Source organism: Neoarius graeffei, chromosome 5 (assembly GCF_027579695.1).
Source record: "Neoarius graeffei isolate fNeoGra1 chromosome 5, fNeoGra1.pri, whole genome shotgun sequence".
NCBI classification, from domain to species: Eukaryota; Metazoa; Chordata; class Actinopteri; order Siluriformes; family Ariidae; genus Neoarius; species Neoarius graeffei.
Genome location: NC_083573.1, coordinates 110,764,453 through 110,784,336, shown reverse-complemented (window position 1 = coordinate 110,784,336; position 19,884 = coordinate 110,764,453). Strand labels below are relative to the sequence as shown.

General features: G+C 39.8%; 1 protein-coding gene across 1 annotated transcript; it reads left to right on the top strand.

The window, feature by feature from the left end:
* The first annotated feature begins 3,476 nt into the window (after positions 1-3,476).
* Positions 3,477-7,135, top strand: LOC132886191 (golgin subfamily A member 6-like protein 6). Its single transcript, XM_060920763.1, has 3 exons — positions 3,477-3,581; positions 5,757-5,900; positions 5,993-7,135. The coding sequence occupies exon 3, from the start codon at positions 6,031-6,033 to the stop codon at positions 6,697-6,699; it is 669 nt and encodes a 222-aa protein (XP_060776746.1). The 5' UTR covers positions 3,477-3,581; positions 5,757-5,900; positions 5,993-6,030; the 3' UTR covers positions 6,700-7,135.
* Positions 7,136-19,884: the final 12,749 nt, after the last annotated feature.

The following is a 19,884-nucleotide window of genomic DNA, read 5'->3' as shown; positions in this document are numbered from 1 at the left end:
GAGCTTGCAAACCACCTCAGTGACTTCGGCTTGGGTAATGGACGAGTCCACCTCTGAGTCATCAGCCTCAGTCTCCTCAGTGGAAGACATGACGGTGGGATTGAGGAGATCCTCAAAGTATTCCTTCCACCACCTGACAATGTCCCCAGTCGAGGTCAACAGCTCCCCACCCGCACTGTAAACAGTGTTGGCAGAGTACTGCTTCCCCCTCCTGAGGTGCCAGACGGTTTGCCAGAATTTCTTCGAGGCTGACTGATAGTCCTTCTCCATGGCCTCCCCGAACTCCTTCCAGTTCCGAGTTTTTGCCTCCGCAACTGCCCGAGCTGCAGCACACCTGGCCTGCCGATACCCGTCAGCTGCCTCGGGAGTCCTGGAGGTTAACATGGCCCGATAGGACTCCTTCTTTAGCTTGATGGCATCCCTTACTTCTGGTGTCCACCACAGGGTTCGGGGATTGCCGCCACGACAGGCACCGGAGACCTTGCGGCCACAGCTCCGAACAGCTGCGTCCACAATGGAGGTAGAGAACATGGTCCACTCAGACTCAATGTCCCCCGCCTCCCTCGGAAGCTGGGAAAAGCTCTCCCGGAGGTGGGAGTTAAAGACCTCCCCAACAGAGTGCTCGGCCAGACGTTCCCAGCAGACCCTCACCATACGTTTGGGCCTGCCAGGTCTGTCCAGCTTCCTCCTCCGCCAGCGGATCCAACTCACCACCAGGTGGTGATCAGTTGACAGCTCAGCCCCTCTCTTCACCCGAGTGTCCAAGACATAGGGCCGGAGATCAGATGAAACGACTACAAAGTCTATCATTGACCTCCGACCTAAGGTGTCCTGGTGCCATGTGCACTTATGGACACCCCTATGCTCGAACATGGTGTTCGTTATGGACAAACCATGATGAGCACAGAAGTCCAATAACAAAACACCACTCGGGTTCAGATCGGGGAGGCCGTTCCTCCCAACCACGCCCCTCCAGGTGTCACTGTCATCTCCCACGTGAGTATTGAAGTCCCCCAGTAACACAATGGAGTCCCCAGTCTGAGCACTCCTCAGTACCTCTCCCAGGGACTCCAAGAAGGCCGGATACTCTATACTGCTATTTGGCCCGTAGGCACAAACAACAGCAAGAGCCCTCTCCCCAATCCGAAGACACAGAGAGGCAACCCTCTCGTTCACTGGGGTAAACTCCAACACATGGCGGCTGAGCTGGGGAGCTATAAGCAAGCCCACACCAGCCCGCCGCCGCTCACCACGGGCGACTCCAGAGAAGTGGAGAGTCCAGCCCCTCTCGAGGAGCTGGGTTCCAGAGCCCAAGCTGTGCGTGGAGGTGAGCCCAACTATCTCTAGCTGGTACCTCTCAACCTCCCGCACAAGCTCAGGCTCTTTCCCCCCCAGCGAAGTGACATTCCATGTTCCAACAGCCAGCCGCTGTGTCCGGGGATCAGGTCGTCGAGGCCCCTGCCTTTGACTGCCACCCAATCCACATTGCACCAGTCCCCTACTGCTACCTCTGTGGGTGGTGAACCCACAGGAGGTCGGGCCCACGTCACCTCTTTGGGCTGAGCCCGGCCGGGCCCCATGGGCAAAGGCCCGGCCACCAAGCACTCGCATACGAGCCCCAACCCCGGGCCTGGCTCCAGGGTGGGGCCCCGGCTGCGTCATCCCGGGCGACGTCACGGTCCTCGGATTTTTCTCCATAGGGGTTTTGGTGAACTGCTCTTAGTCTGGCCTGTCACCAAGGACCTGTCTGCCTTGGGAAACCCTGACAGGGGCATAATGTCCCCGACAACATAGCTCCTAGGATCATTCAAGCACACAAACCCCTCCACCACAATAAGGTGGCAGTTCGAGGATGGGTCTTTTTATACCCAGTCATGTTAATGACCTATTGCCAATTGATGTAATGAGTTGCAATTTGGTCCTCCAGCTGTTCTTTTTTTGTACCTTTAACTTTTCCAGCCTCTTATTGCCCCTGTCCCAACTTTTTTGAGATGTGTTGCTGTCATGAAATTTCAAATGAGCCAATATTTGGCAATTTCAAAATGTCTCACTTTTGACATTTGATATGTTGTCTATGTTCTATTGTGAATACAATATCAGTTTTTGAGATTTGTAAATTATTGCATTCCGTTTTTATTTACAATTTGTACTTTGTCCCAACTTTTTTGGAATCGGAGTTGTACATCTCTTCCCAAATTCAAAAATAATTTCAAATTTTCTCTCTTTTCTTTCTACAATCCCTCCTCCTGATATTTTCTCATCTGATCACTGACTTTTGTCTTTTTTTAAATGCTTTGAGCTAGTCTGTTATCTTTATGCTCATGTAAATTGGTATTTTGTTTTCTGTGTCTCCTATCTGTCATGTTTTTGTTTGGCTAATTTGCTTCTCTTTCTGTTGTGGCATTATTTTGTAAAGCATCCTTGGGTTGGTGAAAGGCATATATGAATTAAACTTGTTGTTGTAGATTAGATTAAACTCTTGTCAAGAAGCGTATATATATATATATATATATATATATATATATATATATAAAATTACACTTTTCTGGCAGGGGGTTTCCTCCTGCCCCTTAAAATGGTCCTTTTGGTGCTCTTCCCACCATGGAGGGCAGCACCTTTGTGACTCAGACCTTTGAGCCTTCACAGGGTTTTCAAGTGGGTCCCCCCTCACTGGTGTTTTGTCAATTGGCCCATGACACCTCAGAGGGGCTTGACAGCAGAACCAGCACCCTGGAACCACCCCCTCTGACTCTTAACCCTAGTCATCACTCAGCTCTGTTCTCCCTCTCTTCTTTTAGCCTGGTTGTGCCATTGGTCATTTCTTCTCAGCCAGAGCCATCTCAATGCTGCCTCAGCCCAAGATGGCCAGTTTCAGTTTTATATATATATATATATATATATATATATATATATATATATATATATATATATATATATATATATATATATATAATGCATCTGAAATTTTTCATCATTAAAATGTTTTATATTAAATTGAAGTAAAAAAAAGGCAGTAAAAATAAAATAGTGCAATATTTAAATACCTAAAATTTACAAAAGTGATAACAAATAAAATAATAATATAAAAGTCATGCAAAACTAATATGCTGGTAAAAGAAAGGTAAATAACAAAAGCTCGTTATTTATTTTAAAATCATTGACAGATGATGAATGCTTAATGGCGACTTGTTCCAGAACTTTGAAGAGCTCTTTTTAACTTTCACACATGGGATGTGGAGAAAGTATGAGATGATTTTAAGACATGATTGTGAATATTGTTTGTCAGGTGGTGCTGTATTGTTAAGAGACTTATAATAAACAATAAAATTGAGAAAGAGAGATGGCATAAACATGCCGAATTGAAGTAGCTAGAACTTTGAGCATTGTGTTCCCTCTGGCGAGCGCAAAAGGCATGTGGTAGTGTGTGAAAAAACACCAAGCATGCGCAGACATGTACGGTAGGTAGGTACAGTATTTAAAAAGGCCAGTATGCAGTGCTTATTGTACTGAATGGGCTCACACATACATATGCCATGGAAGACAGCAAATTAATCAACATCTGTTGAAGAATTTTATTCTTGGTGAGTGATTTCTTTTCTTAATTATTCTGTTTGTTTCTCTTTTGAGTGTTGTTATAAAATCCTCCTTGTCTGCCCAGAAGTAGGTGTAGAGTGCTATGGTTACAAACTACCCTTACCACAGGAAACCAATACTCCTGGACTTTTGGTATATTGTTTATAGACTATATTAATAAAGAAAATAGACTATATTAAAGAAGAAAATAATTGCTCAAAGTCTTAATACAAGTATGAACATGATTGATCCTTGAGGCTGTTGAATATCTAAATACTTCTGCTCCTGTGATTTGCGTAAAACCTTTTGCTTTCACTTTACACTCTGGTTTCACTCCCACTAAGTTCTCAGCTGAATCCTTGCAGATAAACCTGTCCTACAAAGAACTAGTGCACTGCATAAGTATTCACCCCTTTAATTATATAGTACAAGTCAAAAGTTTGGACACACCTATTCACTTGAAGATACATTCAAAGTTCTTGGAATTTTCTGGATTGACTGAGCTTCAAGTCTTAAAGTAATGATGCATGTCGCTTCTCTTTACTTAGTGGTTTGGTTCTTGACATAATATGGATTACTACAGTTGTAGAATCAGGCTATTTACTATATTTTTATTATTTGCTATTTATTGTTTGATCTCAAATGCATTAAGAAGGCAAGAAACTCATCCACTAATTAACTTTTGATGAGGCCACACCTGTTAATTGAAAAGCATTCCAGGTGACTCCCTCATGAAGCCGGTTAAGATAATGCAAATAGTGTGCAAAGCATCATCAAGGGAAACGCTGGATACACAGAAAAATCTAAAATATCAAACATTTTATTTTGTTTACACTTTTTTACTTACATAATTCTATATGTGTTATTTCATAGATTTGATACCTTCAGCATTGTTCTACAATGTAAACAAACAAACAAACAAACAAACAAACAAACAAACAAACAAACAAACAAACCCCATTGAATTAGATGATGTGTCCAAACTTTTGATTGGTACCGTATGTTATAAATCCACACAAACTACTCCATAACACTGAAGTCCTGGGAAAGGCCACTTACACAGTTGCTTCTCACAAGCCCTTCTTTACCTGATCACTCACCTGTTGGTTGATGGCCTCTTTTTTAATATATATATTTAAAAAAATTATAATATATTTTATATTGCTCTACAGGAAGTTTAAAGTTAGGGATTTTCTAAAAATAACTAAACTTCCTCCCCCCGCCCTGGACACACACACACACACACACACACACACACACACACACACACACACACACACACACAGCAATTCTGGTCAATTAGTGTAGTTTTGTCATATCATCACATCCCAGTTATGTCCATTTCAATTCCAGGTTGTTAATTTGTGTTGTTCTGAGGGATGTCTGTTAAGCTAGCCGCACACTACGCCGATCCACGCGGTACCGAACCGACCCATTTCAGAGCCGACTCCCGACAGGGCACGCACATATCCCCGACTAACTCATGACTGTTGACGAGTGCAATATATATATATATATATATATATATATATATATATATATATATATATATATATATATATGTGTGTGTGTGTGTGTGTGTGTGTGTGTAGTTTTAATTAGGCTTCATCGTTATGATAATATGTAATAACATCGTTTCCATGACAATTGTCACAATCTTTATCGTAATTTTTCAGCTGACTGTAATTACGGCAAACTTGGAAGTACTTACAATCTCGAGAAAGTTTCAAGGCTATCTCATTCAGAGCCTTAGCTTTCTCCCCCCTGTTCTTGTAACTATGCGACGTAACGTCGTACAGGCATGGCCTGGCCCTCCACATTTCCACAAGTTGATCCTCTTCCCTCTCAGTCCAAAGTTCCGCCATTTTTCGAAAAGATAGAAGTCACATGATCATGAAATATCACGTGCTATATGCGAAAGATATGATTGGCTATTGCTAGCGACTCTCGCCGATCAGTCTGGCTCCCGATTAGTTTTTTGAATCGGCTGTGAGATGAGTCGGTACCATCGAAAACTAATCTTTACGACTGACTCGCGACTTCAGTTGGCTCGGTACGCTGAAAATCGGCGTAGTGTGCGGCTAGCTTTAGAGTACTGACAATGCAGATGTTCATAGTTTTAACAAAAGCATCACCGAGTCTTTAAAAAAAGAGTTACTTAGTTTTCATTTTATTTTATATAGGTTTTTAACCTCCACTTTGCCAACAAATCCAGAAGTGGAAGACAAGACGTTCAGCACACACTTTCTTTTTTTTTTTTTTTTTTAAATCTGAGCAGCCAGTAAAATTAAAGCTAATTCTTAAAACTCAGTGTAGCATTTTATCAGGTGAGTCCTTACACACATTGAAAAAAACCCTTTAATTATTGTAACTGTGCATTTTTTTTCCTGCTGACTCCTTTTTTTCTGAATACTTACAGAGAAGGACATCCACTCAGTGTGGACTCTTATTGAAAAAATGGACACCATGCTCGACAATTTGAGAGAAAAACTACATGAAGAAACTGAAAACATTTTAGAAATGGTAAAAGAAGAGCTTGAACAACGAGAAGAGGAGATCGAGAGTAAGAGACTAAAACTGGAAAAGAAAGAGGAAACGATTGAAAGAATGAAACGAGACCTAGAAGAAAATGATGAAGAAATATTGAGAATGAGGCATACATTGGAAAAGAAAGATAGAGAGATTGAGAGAATGAAACAAGAACTGGAAGAGAAAGATGAAGAGAGAGAGCAACTGAAAGAGGAACTAGAAAATAAAGATGACAAGATTGACAGAAAGAGACAGAAGTTGGAAAACAGATGTAATGAGATTAAAAAATTGAGAGATGAAGTACAAGAAAAAGATGAAGAGATACAGAGGATGAGACAAGAACTGGAAAAGAAAGATGAAGAGATAGAGCAACTGAAAGAGGAACTAGAAAATAAAGATGACAAGATTGACAGAAAGAGACAGAAGTTGGAAAACAGATGTAATGAGATTGAAGAATTGAGAGATGAAGTACAAGAAAAAGATGAAGAGATACAGAGGATGAAACAAGAACTGGAAGAGAAAGATGAAGAGCTCGAGAGAATGCAACAAGAGCTGGAGGAGAAGGTTGGGGAGATATATGGTATAGTCAGTATCTAATCTCATTCTCATTACCACCATTTCAAACTGGTGTGTAAAGATCTGTGCCGAGTTTCCCAAAAGCATCGTAGCAAAAAGATCATCGTTAAATGATTGATCGAGCAGCACAATGAACACTCTCTCTCCTTGTTAAGGTGCCCTTCGCATTAAGAGGCTTTTCGGAAACCCACCACTGACTGGTTAAGATTAAGGGTAGAGTCAATAAAAGTGATGGGGCATTAATTATCACTTCATTCATATTAAAGTGTATGAAAACCACTGCTTTAACACAAGATTGCCAAAAACAGTGGAGTGAGCATTTAGAATATTTAGAATAGCACTTGATCAAACACTTTAATTTCCCCTTGGGATCAATAAATTGTTTTCTAGCACAGGATATTTTCAATTTCATCTTGCTTTTAAGTCACCATTTTAATTTGTTGAATTCACTAAATAATGCTAGCATTTTTGTTCATTTAATTTGTGCTCCTGAAAATAAAAAGATGGTTTGAAGGATAAACTGATCAAGCACATGTGTTGATTCTTTAATATTTCCACTAATACTGGGGCAGGTTAATTTCATAGGAATAGCTCTTTATTTTAGTTTAGTCATTATTTTATTAATAAACCAGAGTGATATAGCTCAGAGTTTCCAGGACACCAAGTAGACCAGGCAATTATCTGGTAAGCTGACTGGCATTTTTATCAAGGTTCTGGATTTCCACATCTGGATTTGGTGAACCCAGTTGTTGGATGTGAATAAAGCTACAGTTTTTTTGCTCCTCCTACTCAAGCGAGTAGGACGCTTCTTTGCTTTGCTCCTGTTTTCTTAATCTTTATTTCTATACCTTACTTTCTCATTGAATTTCCACTTTTTTTTCTCTCTTCTCTTTTCTTCATCTTTATAAGCTTTTAAATTTAATTTTAATTTCCACTTTTTTTTTTTTTTTAAATGCCAGGAAGCAAAAAATCCTGCAGAAAATGCATGGAATTAGAACAGAGGATTTCTATTCTGGAATCAAAGATTAATGCTCTGCCAAAAACGGACAAATTAAAAGCGATATCTCAGGAAAGGAGTACAGAAACAGTGGCTGAGAATGCAGAGATTGCGCTCCGACAGACTGAGGACATTGCAGACCAAGTGGAAGAATTCATAACTCAAGCTGTACAAAATGTGAGTACTGAAAACTGGCAAATGATGGGTGCTAAGCCTAAAAACAAAAACAGAAGAATAATTACTTCAACACCAGCTCATTCTACAAATTACAATAGTATCTACAATCCTATGGAAAATCTACAGCCCATAAAGCTTCAGAACAAATTTGAATGCCTCAGGGATGTGGAAGAGGATTTGTCAAGTGGACAAACACATAGTAAAAAGAGATCGCACCAAGATCGAAGAGCTGTGAGAAGAGGCAAAAAGCAGCTAGTAACACCACCTGATCCCACAACCCTTGTTCTTGGTGATTCCACTGTAAGACAATTAAAAGGTTATGAGATGATTATTTGTTGTCTTCCAAATGCATCCATCTCTGACACCAAAGACAGCATTTTGAAACTCATGTCCGAGCATAAAACGATTAAGCGTATCGTTGTACATGTGGGAGCAAACGATGTTTTCAGAGAACAGCTGTTTGTCCAAGATGATTTCAGAAAACTTTTTTCTGAGCTCTACAAGACTGGAATTCAATCTTTTATCAGTGGCCCACTCCCAGCGAGAGGAAGTTTTGCTTTTTCTCGACTCTTCAGTCTTAACACCTGGCTTGGAAAAACTTGTTCTTCATTTGGTATGAATTTCATAGACAATTTTAATCTTTTTTGGAATCGCAAAGAATTCTACAAGCCAAATAGCACTGAACTCAGCTGGATTGGAGCCAAAGTCTTAGCAGACCACTACAAACTTGCAATCTTTTCTCAGCCAGCACCGAGGAAAACAGTTGATAAGATGTCGCAGACTGACATAGTTACAAAGCCTAAACAATCATCTTTGCAAGTCGTCATCAAGGACACACAAACATCTGACTTGCAGGCCTCCCAACATTCAAGGACAGATGACTCCACTTCTCCTCGGATGGATTTCCCAAATAGCATGAAAAAACTGTTTCCTATGGCTACGCTCTCTTTTTCTAGTCCAAATTTGTCGCGACAAGCAGTGTACCCAGTTCATCAAAATTGTGTTCATCCAGGACTTTCAGCTGGCTACAAATCTTTTTCACCATCCAAAAGATACATGTCATCTCCATTCCTTTCACCCTCAAACCAAAAGGAACATTTAGAAAGTCTTGTTTGATGTACTCTGGGTCCCTGCAAATGGATGTAGAAAAAAGCAGGGATCCGAAGTTGACACTATTCCTGTGTTGATAAAAAACAGAAAACATAGAGCACATTTAACCCTGGGGGTGAACCAATCTAATCTCCTTCCTGTTTTAAAACAGCATCAGAGTGCACAACCAAATATTACTGTAAAACTAGCCCTTCTGAATATTAGATCACTTTTAAACAAGTCATTTTTAATTAATGATCTTATTTGTAAACACAATCTTGATTTTTTGCTTCTAACTGAAACCTGGCTGGATCAAGCAAATAGTGCTACCACCCTTATCGAAGCAGCTCCCCCAAATTTTAATTTTTTGAATGTTACCCGACAAGGGAAAGGTGGAGGGATCGCAAATATTTTCAGAGTCTCTTTTCAATGTAAACAATCCTCACTTGGTGATTTTATGTCCTTTGAACACTTATGTGCACTTGTTACATGCTCTCCTAACATATTATTATTAACTATTTACAGGCCTCCGAGACATTCAGCCAAAGTCTTTCTTGAAGAGTTTGGTGAATTGTTATCAGTCATTTGCTTAGAGTTTGATTGTCTTATTATATCTGGGGATTTTAACTTACATGTAGATAATACTGATAACATTTATGCCAAAGAACTATTTGCAATTATTGATAACTTTAACCTAGTACAACATGTACAGGGACCGACCCACTCTCGTGGTCATACTCTTGACCTCGTCATCACAAAGGGTCTTACTGTTTCTTATACTGTTGTTGACCTGGCCTTATCTGACCATTTCTGTGTTTTCTTTGAAGTTTCTATGTCTCCTCACATTCAGAACAGCTCAACGACTATAGGCAGGAGAGTCATAAACGACAACACGTGCTCTTTTTAAGCAAGCTCTCTCTCGGATCTCAACCAAAATGTCAGACTCTGTAGATGATTTACTGGAATTTTTAAATTTAAATATGACCCAAATTATGGATGATATTGCTCCATTCAAAATCAAAAGAGTCAATGATAAGCAGAAAGCACCATGGAAGCAGTACCCGGCTGTTAAACTGCTAAAGAGAGAATGTAGAAAGACTGAAAGAAAATGGCGCAAATCTAAACTTCACATCCATTATCAAATCCATAAAGAGATGCTTTGTAATTATAATTATGAAATTCGTAAAGCAAGACAGTCTTTCTTCTCCAATATCATCAGCAGGAATATGAACAATGCCCGTGTGCTATTTTCAACAGTAGAGAAGCTAACTAATCCCCCACCACAATTAGCACCTGAACTTCTCTCAGTTAATAAATGCAATGAGTTTGCATCCTTCTTCAAAGGTAAAATTGATAAAATACGGCAGAATATTTCTCATAATATATCTCAGTTGCAAAAAATTGAAAAACTGCAATCACCAATGACACAGATAGATAACTTTAACACAATGTCAGAATTTTGTTTAATTGATTATGAGACTCTTGAAAAAACTGTACAAAATCTCAGTTCCTCAACATCTGAACTGGACATTCTGCCCACCAACTTTTTTAAGTCTGTTCTTCATCTTATAATTACAGATGTGCTTCAAATTATAAATACATCCTTGGAGACTGGTGTTGTTCCTGTGTCCCTAAAAAAAGCTGTTGTAAAGCCCCTTCTTAAAAAAAATAATCTGGATCCTTCAGTGTTAAATAATTACAGGCCAATATCAAATCTACCATTTATCGGGAAAATCCTGGAAAAAATTGTCTTCAATCAATTAACTGCCTTCTTGATATCAAACAGCTGTTTTGATAATTTTCAGTCAGGATTTCGTGCCAATCATAGCACTGAAACAGCGCTGATTAAAGTTATAAATGACATACGTCTTAATACTGATGCAGGCAAAACATCGGTCCTGGTATTACTGGACCTCAGTGCAGCTTTTGATACTGTTGATCACAACATACTGCTATATCGACTTGAACACTGGGTTGGATTGACTGGTAAAGTTATCAATTGGTTAAAATCATACTTAAAAGATAGAAGCTTCTTTGTTACCCTGGGAAATTGTTCCTCAACGTCAATGCCCTTGACCTGTGGTGTCCCCCAGGGGTTGATTCTTGGACCATTACTTTTCAACCTTTATATGCTCCCACTTGGACAAATTATCAATAAAAATTCAATTTTGTATCACTGCTATGCAGATGATACCCAAATTTATTTTGCTCTATCACCAAATGATTATGCCCCCCTTGAATGTCTCTACCAGTGTATCGATCAAATCAATAGCTGGATGTCACAAAATTTTTCTTCAGCTGAACACAGATAAAACAGAAATAATTCTATTTGGAAAAAAAGATGAAAGACTCAGGATTACCACTATTCTTGACACAAAAGGGATTAAAACTAAAGAAATGGTTAAAAATCTTGGTGTTTTCATTGACAGCGAGCTAAACTTTGACAGTCACATGAAAGCAATCACTAAAACGGCATTTTATCACCTAAAAAACATTTCCAAACTAAGAGGACTTATGTCAAAACATGATCTGGAAAAACTAATACATGCCTTCATCTCTAGTAGGGTTGATTACTGCAATGGCCTTTTCACAGGCCTGCCAAAAAAGACCATTAAACAACTTCAGCTGGTTCAAAATGCAGCGGCGAGGGTTCTCACACGAACAAAAAGAACAGAGCACATTACTCCAATTCTAAGGTCCCTTCACTGGCTTCCAGTAAGCTACAGAATTGACTTTAAAGCATTGCTGCTGGTGTACAAATCTCTAAATGGTACAGGGCCCAATTACCTCTCTGATATGTTGCAGCGGCCTAACCCAATCAGATCTACCAGATCAAAACAGAAAAATTTACTATTAAAACCAGTTGTTAAAACAAAGTGTGGTGAAGCAGCTTTTAGCTACTATGCAGTACAGCTATGGAACCAACTGCCAGAGGACATTAAAAATGCTCCTGCTGTTGGCAGCTTCATCTCATCTCATCTCATTATCTCTAGCCGCTTTATCCTTCTACAGGGTCGCAGGCAAGCTGGAGCCTATCCCAGCTGACTACGGGCGAAAGGCGGGGTACACCCTGGACAAGTCGCCAGGTCATCACAGGGCTGACACATAGACACAGACAACCATTCACACCTACGGTCAATTTAGAGTCACCAGTTAACCTAACCTGCATGTCTTTGGACTGTGGGGGAAACCGGAGCACCCGGAGGAAACCCACGCGGACACGGGGAGAACATGCAAACTCCACACAGAAAGGCCCTCGCCGGCCCCAGGGCTCGAACCCAGGACCTTCTTGCTGTGAGGCGACAGCGCTAACCACTACACCACCGTGCCGCCCTTGGCAGCTTCAAATCTAGGTTAAAGACCAAGCTGTTTTCAGATGCTTTCTGTTAAATAATTAATATTTTACATTTTTTATAATCTTTTTCTCTGCATGTTTTAAATTTATTTTAACTTTATTCTATTTTATTCTGCTAGGTTTTTTTTTCTCTTTCTCTTTCTCCTTTTTCTTTTTGGCATTTTAATATTTTATTTCTACTATTGTTTAATTCTTATTATTTTCTTTTAATTCTTTTAATTAATTATTTTAGAATAAAGATAAAATTATTTTATGTAATTTTATTTCTCTATTGTTTACTGTTTTTGTTTTTACTTCTGTAAAGCACATTGAACTGCCATTGTGTATGAAATGTGCTATATAAATAAACTTGCCTTGCCTTGCCTTACAGTTAAAATTGTTATGGCCTGAGATGTTTGTGTGGTCTGAAAAGGCTAAGTCCATGATGCTGGAAGAGTGAACAATCACTGTGGAGAAGGTACTTATAGCTAACTATTAATTTACTCTAAATTGGGCCCAGAACATAGGGAAGCTGTATAGATTCCTTAAATGGAGAATGTACAAACCCAAGAAAACAAGTGCACATTAAAATTTCTACTTAATTTGATTTAGAGTAGGTGCTAAAGAAGGCAACTGGACTTGCTTGAAATTCTTGAAGACCATTGTAAGCACACATTGTGCTTACAATGGCCTTCAAGAATTTCAAGCAAGTCCAGTTGCCTTCTTTAGCACCTACTGTTTATGATGACCTGGATGACTGAGAACCTTCACAGACAATTTGATTGCGAAATTAATTTTTCAAGGGTACTGCCATATTGCCAGTTTCATGATGTTGGTTATGTATTCATGCTTTCTTCTCAGGTAAGTTGGCAATACAGATAGTGTTTCAGTGACATCTTTGGACCTCTATTATCCAAAATCCTCAGATCAAATTACCTTAGAGCACTTATGACACTCTGCACTCTACCATGCTCCCTCCAATCCTTGAGCACTACTCAACTGATTCCATCATCTCTCATAGCACAAGGAAGGTATATATCAATGCCTTACTCTATTCTGGTGCCTAGGTGGTGGAACAAACTTCCCCTGGATGTCTGAACAGCTGAGTCACTGGCAGTCTTCAAATGATGATTAAAGACCTCTTCAAGTCAAGTCAAGTCAACTTTATTGTCAAATATGCTATACATGCTCGACATACAGCACAGATGAAATTTCAGTCCTCTCTGACCCACAGTGCAAACAGGCAGTGCAATAAATAAAAATAGAATAGAATAATTGAAAAAAAAACAATATAAACAGTATAAACACTCTAGATAGGAACTAGACATAGACTAAACACTCGAACAATATAAACAGTATAAATAAACAGTATAAACACTAGATAAGAACAAGACATAGACTAAACACTCAGACAATATAAACAGTATAAATAAACAGTATAAACACTAGATAAGAACAAGACATAGACTAAACACTCAGACAATATAAACAGTGTAAACACTAGATAAGAACTACACACAGACTAAACACTCAAACAGACAATATAAACAGTATAAACACTCTAGATATGAACTAGTCGTAGACTAAACACTCATATATCACCAAGTCCTTAAATTAGCACTTAAAAAAATCTGTGTGATTTTAATACTATATTATCTCCCCAACAGAGGTTTTGTTTATTTGACAAATAGTACTCTTACTCTGTGACCTAGTGAACCAGTATCCTATGGAGATATTTTTGTCTCATAAAGATTTGTATGCGTAAAAAAGATATATATAAATATAAATACATTTATAAATATTCAAATACAAAATACAAATATAAAAACGTGACACACAAATAAATGAAAGAATGTATATAAATACACGGACATTTGTAAATATGTTTTCAAGATTTGAAAATAAATATGCTTGAATTTGTATGTGAAATCTGCATTTGTGGATCCATTTTTTGCTTTTGTGGATCCCTTTTTTGCATTTTTGGATCCATTTTTTGCTTTTGTGTCGATTACGTAATTGTGAGACATTCCTACTGCACACCACGATTCACAAATAAATGTCACTGAGATTTGAATACAAAGGGGTACACCCTTCACTGAACCTCCAGCAGATGGCGGTGTTGTTCACACTTTGGCAGAGAAATACACGGCCTCTGGAGTCTAGACTGGCGCCAGAGACTTAAGTTAGTTTGGACTGCCTGTGGCTGGCCACAGCCAACGAGCAAGTGGAAGATATGGAAACACCAAATCAAGCAGCATCTACTGTAAGTACTTGCTAGCTCGTGACCTAGCTTGAGCTCGCTAATTTCCTGTCGAAGTTAAGTTCTCTGCTAGCATGGAGAAATGCCGTTCATAAAAAAACGTCCATGTTGTCCTGAAGTGGGCCGTAAATTCTGTCTATGCTCAATGGCTTATGTACACAATCATATTTTTGAAGTCGATGTGAACTATTCAGCCCTTCATCAAATCAAATCAAATCAAGTTTATTTGTACAGCGCTTTTAACAATAAACATTGTCGCAAAGCAGCTTTACAGAATTTGAACGACTTAAAACATGAGCTAATCTATCCCCAATGAGCAAGCCTGTGGCGACGGTGGCAAGGAAAAACTCCCTCAGACGACATGAGGAAGAAACCTCGAGAGGAACCAGACTCAAAAGGGAACCCATCCTCATTTGGGCAACAACAGACAGCCTGACTATAATATTAACAGTTTTAACAGGTATAACCCTCAACTGTCCTCATGGGGCCGTCCTTCACAGGAGTGGGGCGATAAAACTCCGACCAGACACAGGGCACCAGGATGGATCAAGCAGGTCCGAGGGGCAGAAGAGGCCAGCATCTCAATCCCAGGATCAACATGTAACTCAGAGGGACAGATGGGGGGGGGGGGGGGGGGGGGGAAGAGAGAGAGAGAAAGAAAACACGTTGTTAGGTATGCCCTAAAAATGACAAGTATTAAATCTGTGTGGTAGGCTCGCAGAGACGAGAGTCTTTACATCAGGCATGACGCACAATGGCATGTTAATATGGTAAAAAATATATCATGACCTGCTCTGGCTGGATGCTTGATTGGGTGATGGGAGCACACTCCTCAGCAATGATGAGATGCAGATGGGACCCTTAGGCCTGGCCAAGACAATTCAGTTACATTTCACCGGGTCTGGGACATGCGACAGAATGTCTGACGGCCGATTCCCTGCAGGCTACGATAGCCAGTCGAGGTCCCCACCGTCTCCACCAAAAGATTTCCTGTTGACTCCATGTAACTCAGAGGGACAGATTTGGGGGGGGGGGAGAGAAAGAAAACACAGGTGGTTAGGTATGCCCAATGTCACCTGAATAAGTAGGAACAGTATACATATTGCACCGAGTACAAGCAGGGACTCCGGCAACTAACTATGACAGCATAACTAAAAGGAGAGAGCCAGAAGGTAACACAGGCATGAGGGAGCCCCGGGACATAAAGCAGCCAGCCACTGCACCGTCAACAAACTCGAGTGAGCAAGCGAGTGGGGACTGACAGCATCCATACATCCCAGTTTACCAAAACACTCTATGTCTGAGGACCCTCCAGATCTACTCCTTTACCTCATAAACACCATTAACAAAAGGCTTGACTAAACAGATATGTTTTCAGCCTAGACTTAAATGCTGAGACTGTGTCTGATTCCCGAACATTACTTGGAAGGCTGTTCCATAACAGTGGGGCTTTGTAAGAAAAGGCTCTGCCCCCTGATGTAGCCTTCACTATACGAGGTACCAGCAGATAGCCTGCACCTTTTGATCTAAGTAGGCGTGGCGGGTCATAGAGGAGCAGAAGTTCACTCAGGTACTGTGGTGCGAGACCATTTAGTGCTTTAAAGGTCAATAGTAGTATTTTATAATCAATACGAAATTTGATTGGGAGCCAATGCAGTGTGGATAAGACAGGCGTGATGTGGTCATATTTTCTAGTTCTAGTAAGGACTCTTGCTGCGGCATTTTGAACTAACTGGAGCTTGTTTATGCACTTATTGGAACATCCAGACAGTAAGGCATTACAATAATCCAACCTGGAGGTAACGAAAGCATGAACTAGTTTTTCTGCATCATGCAATGACATTAAATTTCTTATCTTTGCAATATTTCTGAGATGAAAGAAAGCTATCCGGGTGATGTTATCAATGTGAGTTTCGAATGAAAGACTGGGGTCAATAATCACTCCGAGGTCTTTTACTGCTGCCCGTGAAGAAACAGAAAGGCCATCCAGAGTTACTGTGTAATCAGAAAACTTACTTCTAGCTGTATGTGGTCCTAGCACAAGTACTTCAGTCTTGTCAGAGTTAAGCAGAAGGAAATTTATAAGCATCCAGTGTCTAATGTCCTTAACACATTCCTCAATTTTATTAAGCTGGTGTCTCTCATCAGGTTTTGCAGAGACATACAACTGTGTGTCATCAGCATAACAGTGGAAACTAATACAATGTTTATGAATAATATCGCCCAGAGGTAACATATATAGAGAAAAAAGCAGTGGACCCAAGACAGAACCTTGTGGAACACCAAACTTTACCTCGGTACGTCTAGAAATATCACCATTTATATCGACATACTGATAACGATCAGTTAGATAAGACCTGAGCCAGGAGAGGGCCATTCCCTTAACTCCCACAACATTTTCTAGTCTATCCAGAAGAATGGAATGATCAATGGTATCAAATGCTGCACTAAGGTCAAGCAACACAAGTAGCGAGACACAGCCCTGATCAGACGCCAACAGTAGGTCGTTTACTACTTTAACCAGTGCTGTCTCTGTGCTATGATGAGGTCTAAATCCTGACTGATACATTTCATGGATGTTATTCCTATGTAAATATGAGCATAACTGCTGTGCCACAGCTTTTTCAAGGATCTTGGAGATAAAGGGGAGGTTTGATATTGGCCGATAATTGGACAGCTGACAGGGATCAAGGTCAGGTTTTTTAATCAGGGGTTTGATAACTGCTAGTTTAAAGGATTTGGGTACATAGCCAATCATAAGAGAAGAATTTATTATTTTTAGAAGCGGTTCAATTACTCCAGGCATTATCTGTTTGAATAGATGTGTCGGTAAGGGATCTAGTACGCAAGTTGAGGCTTTTGATGTAGAGATTAATGAAAGTAATTCAGTTTCTTTTAGGGGAGTAAAACATTCTAACTGATGATCTGATACAGTTATATTGTTAACTACAAGGTCACTTTCATTGTCTAACCTTAAATTAGTAGTTTGAATTTTTTGCCTTCATACCCACCCTATCTAGACATCCCCCGAAACAACGGCTCCAAAGTACATGAACGTGTATTGCCAGTTACGGAGCGGAACAATGAAAAAATATGGAAGGCAACAGATACTACAGACTTAAGTAAAGTGTACAAGTGGGCATACAGGTGGACAACAGATAACACAGACTTTACTATTAACTATTACTATTACTGTGCTACTATTAACGCTACCATTTTGTCAATACAGAGAATGCTGGAGACGATGGCCCACACCCTTCTCAGTGCGTTGGCCAAGGCAAGCACTCCCACCTCCACCAACGCTGCACCCACCACTCCCATCTTGACCCCTTCCCCAATACCTACTTCTGCCGCCACTCCTTCCTCCACTGCTAGCCATGCAAGCAGGATAAATAACGTATTGAAACGGTATGATCAATTCAGCCCATAGGGAAAAGATATATTTGAAACATACAAAATGATATAATGATATGAATAAATGATATATGATGCTATGAATGAATGATCTATGGACTGTGCAATTCTTATATGGCACATATTATAAAAGTGACCTATTCCTCATTTTCCTCATACAGTATATAAGGCACACGTACACATTCCATGTATTGTATTCCATTCCAAGTTTTTTTAGATATATCTTTTTTCCTGTGGAAGTATTAGTGAGTATTTGATTAGTGCAATTGAAATTCATAGTTTAAGTTAAGTTCTTTATTTCTAATTTTTTTACAGACAGTTTCCTGGTATGTACTCTGGGGGGACTGGAAATAGAGGAAAAGCTAGGTTTAAAACCCCCGACAAACCTCAGCAAGTCACAGATCTGCCAATTTTTGTCCTGCCTGGACCAACAACAGTGACCCCAAAGGGCTCAAGTGAGCTGGAGCTTGCCCATGCAGGCCTGGGGAAGAAGGTGGTCCTGGTGCCAGAAAGTGCAAAGCATTCTGAGGTATAATTATTCATATATTAACAGAGTACAGTTGCTTTATTTATCCCGAAGGAAATTAAAGTGTCTAGCAGCTTACACATAATACAAGATACACATAATACACTTTGCAGGACAACACAAGATTGACATAGCATACATTGCAAGATATACATATAGTACAAAAACAATTACTCTATGAGGGACATCACTGACTTTGACTGTGAAATATTGTTGAACTTGTCACCTTGCTGGCTACTGAGCAGCATCATTGTGAATTGTATCCTATTAGATTGTTTCACTGATGGAGGGGGAGTTCACGAAGCTCAGGGCTCTCATGGGAAGGTGGATGTTTTGTAAAGCTACAGGTATTCCACACAGAAATAGACATTGTATTGTTATGTACTGTGTTGAGATCAGAAGCATATATTGTGGTGTGGAAAACTCATTTGGTAAATGGCATGTTCTTTTTTATTAGGTGGAAGTGGCCAGAGAAAATTGAACATAATTCCAATAGATTCAGAAGGTTATTCGGGCAGACAGCTCCGCGTGGCATCGAACAACGGGAAAATTGTATTGTATCTGGTTCCTCTCCAGGAGGAACTAGAAACTGCACCCCTGCCTTTTAGTTCCCCTGAATTTTCAAAGATGCCAAAGGTGGCCTGCAATAACTGTTTGGAAACCATCCCTTTGCAGATGTTGGCACTACATTCAGTGAACTGCCAGACAACTGTAAGTTGTGTTCTTGTCTGCCAGTTACAGTGTATAGCAACTTCCCCAATTCTTGCTACTCCTTGCCAGTCGGGCTAAAATATACCGATATACTGTATGATTTCTTTACGACAGTAAATTGTTTTTCCCAAATGAAATCACTTGCTTTGACACTTGGAATTTTCACCAATATTGTAATTGGACCATTAATATTTCTAGCAGGAGCAAACAGATAAGATCATCACAGATGACAATGACGATGAAGACAATGAGGCTGATGGTGATGCAGATATTGACTGTACAGTGGAAAAAGGGGTAACTTAATTGAAAGAGTGAAATCCTATTTCCAATATACTTATCAACACTCTGTTTAAATTTTTGTTTTGGTACACATTTTGTTTGTTTTTCTCAACATTGTCTTTTGCATAGGTTTGCCCTATATGCCAGCTAGAATTTCCAGCCACAGAGCTCCCTCATCACGCCAACACCTGTGCAGAAAGGTACACCATCTTCAACAGTGTTTAAGCTGTCCTGAATGAGGGCATAATTTAACAGGTTATAAGATACTCCGCACAGTATGTTCAAGATGTATGTGGAGAACAATGCATGTTACGGAGAATGGAACTATAGTATTAAAAGTGTCTTTCGTACACTGTAAAAAATGTCCGTAGAATTAACAGTGAATTTATGTAAAATCATGACATAAAAAAACTGTAAAT